Below are 7,693 nucleotides of genomic sequence, written 5' to 3'. Positions count from 1 at the left end.
GGAGCTGCAGAGATCAGCGCTTCACGTCAGAGAACCTAAAGCTGTACAGGTCAGCTTAGATAAAACCATCAGAGGAATTTGGGTTGATGTTGGTCACAAGTTGAGCAAAGGAGGTTAGACTTTAGACAACTTTTATTGATATTTGGTATATGTAGAGTATATACCAAACGACATTTCCTTTAGTACAGCTCTCAGACAGTAAATTATCATTTTCATTTCTTAAAGTTCAGCAGTGAATAAATGTAAAAACTGTGGGAGAAAAAACATGGTGCAAAGCAACAGATTGATACGGAAGTTCAGAGCATTAATATGTATGGTGCAAGTATGTAGTATTGTTGGTTTGGTGTTATCAGTGTGATGCAGAGTCTGGGACATGATTCAGAGTTTTCTCAACAGTTCATCAGTCTGGTGGTGGTGGGGATGAAGCTGCTGCAGAACCTGCTGGACCTGCATTGAATGCTGTTGTTGTGACTTTATATTTAATTCCCATCCAGGTTGGACGCCATATTAAAGTTGTGATTAGCTGTTCAATTCTATTCCCAACCAGCTGGGAATGTATGTTTCTGATACTGTAAGATGTTTATTGCCCTCCCCTGTAAGGGGGGGTAAATATCTTATTTAATCAGATATTATTTCAGCTGTTATATACTGTTTATGACACACAGTCCTACTAACTGTGTGTTAGAACAATAGATGAAAGAGTGATTCGAGCACTAATCATGGTCAAACAGTTATTTCTGCACAGACATGGAATAAATTCACCACAACTTCTGTTCAATATATAAGATTTTATTAACAAAAATCATTCAGCTCTAAGTCAAACGTATTTCAGTTTAACACTCTCAACTAAGACTAGTAAAACTCAACTAAACTAAACTAACTACTATGTATAAAGAGGAAGGGGAAAACGGTTGAAAAACATATTACAGTTTAAGATGGATTCTGTGTTTGAAACCAAAGTTTATCTGGAAGAATTTGGGATCTGATCAAATTAGCTTTTCACTAATTTTAAGGACATTGGAATGTTTTCAGACCAATTCACATGCAAATCCATGAGGTGAATTAGTTGGCCAAATAATGTTCTATTGAATGATTTGCTTAATCAAGAACCAATAACCTTTAGTTAAATGATTCTTTACCCTCTTTGAAATAGCTAGCAGCGGATAGACATCAGGATTCCACTAAATGACTCTTGGTCATACTTGGTAATGGAAATGTAATGAGCATTTGAGGAACACATGAACACTAATGTTATATCAGTGTTTAAATCCTTAGTGAATAAAGCTTGTCTAAGCTTTAGCAACAGCTCAACACATGTTTCTGTAGCATAGCGTAGCATGCAGTCCATCCTGTTAGCTTTGTCTTTACTCAGCAGATATGATTAACATCATCAAAAAACATATTATTTGTTCTGTCCCTAATTGTGCCAGACCTGCAAACCTGTTTCCATGTCCATTTGGAAAGCTTGAGTTTCATTCAGCTGCAGCTCAGCAGGCAGGTTAACAGCAGAACGGGGGGTGGCAAGTCACTCCTTTGTAGGAGTTCCTGTGGAGGCACTTGGCTGAGAAGGGGGGTAGCAGAGGTCTTACAGCTTTTTATGAGCCAAAACTGCATCTTCTTCTCCGGTAATCATGTCAAGATGAAACATGGACACTGGCTCCTTCGTCAGTTTCACACGGTTTTATTTCTGATAGCAAGGAGTAGCTAGCCTAGGCTAGCGCTAGCTTAGCATTGCTATGGCTTCTCTCTCTCCCTCCCTTGACTCTTTTCCAACTCTTCCTTCTTCCTCTCCTCTCTCCTGCTCTCTGTGTCAGATGTTCAGTTATTCCTCTGCCTCCTTTAGTGATAATGGGATGTTTAATAAGTGTAGTATTTTAGTAGCTTTGGAGGCGAGGGTGTCAGAGTTAGAATCCAGGCTTCAGGCTGTTGAACATCCAGGAGTTAAAGTAGGCCCCCCACGTAGCTGTCCTCCAAAAGTGCCTGAGCAGCCAGGCGATTGGGTAACTGTACGCAGAAAGCGTAGTCGTGGATCTCTGCCCACTGGTCACCACCAACCCGTTCACGTTTCTAACCGGTTTTCCCCACTCAGTGACACACCCACTGAGAAGCCCACTCTGGTGATTGGCAGCTCCATAGTCAGAAACGTGGCATTAGAGACACCAGGGACCATAGTCAAATGTTTGCCGGGGGCCAGAACGGGCGACATCAAATCCTACCTGAAACTACTGGCTAAGGATAAGGTTAAATACAGTAAGATTGTTATTCACGCTGGTGGTAATGACACCCGGTTACGCCGATCGGAGGTCACTAAAATTAGTGTTGCTTCGGTGTGTAAGTTTGCCAAAAAAATGTCGGACTCCGTAATTTTGTCTGGTCCCCTCCCTGATCTGACCAGTGATGACATGTTTAGCCGCATGTCGTCATTCAACCGCTGGTTGTCTAGGTGGTGTCCTGAAAACAACGTGGGCTACATTAATAATTGGCAATCCTTTTGGGGAAAGCCTGGTCTGATTCGGAGAGACGGCATCCATCCCACTTTGGATGGTGCAGCTCTTCTTTCTAGGAATCTGGCCTCCTTTATTAGTCCTCCAAAACCCTGACCACCCAGGGTGCAGACCAGGAAGCAGAGTTGTAGTTTAACACACATCTCTGCAGCTTCTCTACTGTTACCCACTCTTTACTCCATCCAGACAGTGTCTTGCCCACGACCAAAATCTAATAAATTAGCAAAGATTCCCAAAGGAGTAAATCATGATAATCTAATTAAACTTAAAATAACTCCAATTGGGGAAAAGTTAAAACAATTAAATGCGGTCTGTTTAACATAAGATCTCTTTCCTCTAAAAGTCTGCTAGTTAATGACTTGATTTGTGATAATCACATTGACTTGTGTTGCCTTACAGAAACCTGGCTGCAGCAAGAGGATTATGTGAGCATAAATGAGGCAACTCCTTCAAGCTATTTAAATTTTCACATCCCCAGAAGTTCTGGGCGAGGAGGAGGAGTAGCAACAATCTTCCAGTCTGACTTACTAATTACTCCCAAAACAGTTAATACCTACAACTCTTTTGAACATTTAACCCTTAATTTCCCTGATCCACATTTCAAAGCAAGAAAACCTCTTCTTTTTGTAACTTTGTATCGTCCACCAGGTCCTTACTCTGAATGTTTAGATGAGTTTTCAGAGTTCCTTTCTGATTTGGTATTAAATACTGACAGGGTCATCATAGTGGGAGATTTTAACATCCATGCTGACATTGAAGGCGATAGCTTAAGAGCAGCCTTTAATGCTATCTTAGACACTATTGGCTTTGTTCAAAATGACTACTTCAGCTGCATCTGAGGTAGTCATGGAATCTGAACCGGGTTTAGACTGCTTTGATCCAGTTGAACTTTCAGAGTTAGCAAAATTATTGTCTTCATCTAAGCCTTCAACTTGTATGTTAGATCCAGTTCCAACCAGGTTATTTAAGGAGGTATTCCCTTTGATCTCCTCCTCCATTTTAGATGTGATTAATCTATCTCTGTTACAGGGATATGTACCTAAAGCTTTTAAGGTTGCTGTAATTAAACCTCTGCTTAAGAAACCGTAGACCTATATCCAATCTTACTTTTCTATCTAAAACTAGTCCATGCATTTGTTACTTCAAGGCTGGACTATTGTAATTCTTTACTATCAGGAAGTCCACAAACTGTAGTTAAAAGCCTTCAGCTGATCCAAAATGCTGCAGCCAGAGTTCTGATGAAAATTAAAAAGAGAGATCATATCTCTCCTATCCTGGCTTCTCTTCATTGGCTTCCTGTTAAATCCAGAATAGAATTTAAAATCCTCCTTCTCACATATAAAGCCTTAAATGGCCAAGCTCCATCTGATATCAGAGATCTGATTGTTCCTTATGTTCCTAACAGAGCACTTCGCTCTCAATCTGCAGGTTTACTAGTGGTTCCTAGAATTTCTAAAAGTAGAGTGGGAGGCAGATCTTTTAGTTCTCAGGCTCCTCTCCTGTGGAACCAACTACCAGTTTTAGTCCGTGAGGCAGACACCCTGTCTACTTTTAAGGCTAGCCTTAAAACTTTCCTTTTTGATAAAGCTTATAGTTACCCCGAAATCCCACATACTCCGTCTGCGCTCCAGACCGCCTGCACAAAGCAAAGCCTACAGCCGCCGCTGTGGCTCCCGTCTGAGTTCCTTGGAGATCGTACAGAGCATGCGCGAGATGAACCAGGGTTTCCGCGGATCATTAAAAATAATTACAATTCATAATTCTTTTTTTAAATCAAGGCCTTAATTGGCACTAAAATTAATTAAATATGTTTATCATTGCATTTATGATTCTTTAATAAAAAATGCTTATAAAAACAATTTTGTCAGATATATTATATCGCTCCAGGCGGAGAAAAAGCTAGAGGATATATATATACGTATATATATGTGTGTGTGTGTGTGTGTGTTTACATACATACAGGAGTCATGGAACTGTGCTTACAGCTCCTTCATATTTCATGTACACTAATAACTTGTGTACATGGTTCTTGTTGATGTCATTAAAATCATTTCTAATAGCATTAAAATAGCATTAAATTAGAGTCACTCATTCCTGTATGAACCCTGTGAGCGCTTAATTTAATATGACATATTAAAAAAAAATTTTGTAACGGGGATAAGGATAATCCAAAACTGCTTTTTTTTAATGAACTTGTTCTCTACTCCCAAACTCAGCATCTCTTTTCATTCCTGTTATAAGAAGTTTCTTTTGAATGGATTTGATTAAAGTTTAAGTCCCTCGGTATAAAATAAATATTTTGATGGAGATGAGAAATCTGCTTCCTCGTTGGTGAATAACCAATAGTTTGGATCCAATCATTTAAATAAACGGTGTTAGTTTTTTTTTTAATATATAAGAATTGTGCTATAATTTCTAGTCACCGATCTGTTGCTGCTATATTTTAATTTGACGAACCAGAATTTGTCAATGTTCTTTTTCCTGTTTGGTGCGATTGCAATTGCGGATCTTGACCTGGCCGGACCGGAGCGGAGGAAAAAAATAGCTCGGCTCCGTAATTTGTCGGTGACGGACGGAGAAGACGTACGTGGACGGAGACGTGCGGAGGAGTAGCGGTGGATGTGGAACAGCTCTCATTGATTTACATGAAAGACAAGCGCTCCGCACGACGTACGTCAGCAGAGCGGAGCGCTGACGGAGTATGTGGGATTTCGGGGTTAGAGTGGCTCAGGTTATCCTGAGCTATCTCTATAGTTCTGCTGCTATAGGCTTAGACTGCTGGAGGACATAGGGACCCCTTTTTCATCATTCTGCTTCATTCTATCTCTATTCTCCTATTCTGCAGAATCTGTTAGTTCAATCTCTAACGTTCTGCTCTCTCTGCTTTTTCTCATAGTAGCTTCATCTGGTCTGTTCCTGTTTGGCTGTGACTCCATCCTGGAGAGAAATATCAGCTGTGCTGCTGCCATTTCTAGATGTTGGAGCTTGGCCTGTTTTCCAGTGTAGTCCTGTTTCTCTGACTGTGACTAACTGGATGTGCTCTCTTCATCCTCTGACATGGGAGCTGGCTCGGAGCTCGTCTGCCTGGCTGTGTGTTTCCTGGACGGGGCCGCCTGTGGAGCTGGTTGACAGTTGCCTTTTGTATCTATGCTTCTTTTTGTATGTCTGCTTCTGTCTCCTTGAACCCCAGTGGGCCTCAGCAGATGGCCGCTCACACTGAGCCTGGTTCTGCTGGAGGTTTCTTCCTGTTTAAAGGGAGTTTTTCCTCTCCACTGTCGCTACAAGCATGCTTAGTGTGAGGGATTGCTGAAGAGTCAATGAGTCGATGCAATCAGCTGGTTTTCCTTAGATAGAAAACTTTGAATCAATCTGACTGGATGATCTGGTGAACTGGAAAGTACCTTGAGATGAAGTGTGCTGTGAATTGGCGCTATAGAAATAAACTGAATTGAATTGGATTAATTAGAGCACCCTCCTTCTATAGAGCACCCTCCTTTTATAGAGAACCCTCCTTCTGTGGAGCACCCTCCGTCTATAGAGAACCCTCCATCTATGGAGCACCCTCCTCCTATAGAGAACCCTCCATCTATGGAGCACCCTCCTCCTATAGAGCACCCTCCTCCTATAGAGCACCCTCCTTCTGTGGAGCACCCTCCTCCTATAGAGCACCCTCCTCCTATAGAGCACCCTCCTTCTGTGGAGCACCCTCCTCCTATAGAGCACCCTCCTTCTGTGGAGCACCCTCCTCCTATAGAGCACCCTCCTCCTATAGAGCACCCTCCTCCTATAGAGCACCCTCTTCCTATAGAGCACCCTCCTTCTGTGGAGCACCCTCCATCTATCGAGCACCCTCCTCCTATAGAGCACCCTCCTCCTATAGAGCACCCTCCTCCTATAGAGCACCCTCCTTCTGTGGAGCACCCTCCGTCTATAGAGAACCCTCCATCTATGGAGCACCCTCCTCCTATAATGCACCCTCCTCCTATAGAGCACCCTCCTTCTGTGGAGCACCCTCCGTCTATAGAGAACCCTCCATCTATGGAGCACCCTCCTCCTATAGAGCACCCTCCTCCTATAGAGCACCCTCCTTCTGTGGAGCACCCTCCGTCTATAGAGAACCCTCCATCTATGGAGCACCCTCCTCCTATAGAGCACCCTCCTCCTATAGAGCACCCTCCTCCTATAGAGCACCCTCCTTCTGTGGAGCACCCTCCGTCTATAGAGAACCCTCCATCTATGGAGCACCCTCCTCCTATAGAGCACCCTCCTCCTATAGAGCACCCTCCTCCTATAGAGCACCCTCCTTCTGTGGAGCACCCTCCGTCTATAGAGAACCCTCCATCTATGGAGCACCCTCCTCCTATAGAGCACCCTCCTCCTATAGAGCACCCTCCTCCTATAGAGCACCCTCCTCCTATAGAGCACCCTCCTTCTGTGGAGCACCCTCCGTCTATAGAGAACCCTCCATCTATGGAGCACCCTCCTCCTATAGAGCACCCTCCTTCTGTGGAGCACCCTCCGTCTATAGAGAACCCTCCATCTATGGAGCACCCTCCTCCTATAGAGCACCCTCCTTCTGTGGAGCACCCTCCGTCTATAGAGAACCCTCCATCTATGGAGCATCCTCCTTCTATAGAGCACCCTCCTGAGTCTTTATTGTGACTTTGGTGTCTTTCCTCAGATATTGACCTTCTGCTGGAGATAGTGTTTTAGTTCCTTTTGTTTGAGATGTTTAACCTTTGTTTATGTGGTAGAAGCAGACACAGGGTTCCCTGCTGTCTTCACCCTGCCTGTGCTTGTTGTTCTTCTAGCTTTGAACTGTTTACAGCTGAAACACGCTGTGATGGTAACATTCCTGTGATCGAAACTCCAGATTGTCATGCTCCAACAAGACAGACTCCCACCTCCACTAAGCGCATACCAGCACTTTCAGCAGCTATTGTGTAAGTTCCTGGACATGCTCAGGCAGCACGCAGCCACCTCACAGGCCACCACAAACTCTCTGTTAGGACACATTTCAGACGGGATTATCACACATTATAAACCCAGGAGGAATCTAACCTTTGCTTTGGTTCTTCAAGGAGCACAAATACTCAAAACTCTTCTGGAAACTCATGAAGTTTTTTAGGAAGTGAATATTAAAGTTTGAAGTACTGACATGACTTACATTTAAATGATGGAAAAATATA

The 7,693-nt window shown here is 43.2% G+C and overlaps 1 protein-coding gene across 1 annotated transcript; it reads left to right on the top strand.

The window, feature by feature from the left end:
• Nucleotides 1-6,056: 6,056 nt before the first annotated feature.
• On the top strand, nt 6,057-7,166 carry LOC119777536 (early nodulin-75-like). Its single transcript, XM_038276435.1, has one exon. The coding sequence runs from the start codon at nt 6,057-6,059 to the stop codon at nt 7,164-7,166; it is 1,110 nt and encodes a 369-aa protein (XP_038132363.1).
• The last annotated feature ends 527 nt before the right edge of the window (nt 7,167-7,693 follow it).

Source organism: Cyprinodon tularosa, unplaced genomic scaffold (assembly GCF_016077235.1).
Source record: "Cyprinodon tularosa strain WSP-4 unplaced genomic scaffold, ASM1607723v1 ctg1240, whole genome shotgun sequence".
NCBI lineage: Eukaryota > Metazoa > Chordata > Actinopteri > Cyprinodontiformes > Cyprinodontidae > Cyprinodon > Cyprinodon tularosa.
The sequence above is the reverse complement of the archived record's forward strand: the minus strand, read 5'-3'. Positions and strand labels throughout refer to the sequence as shown.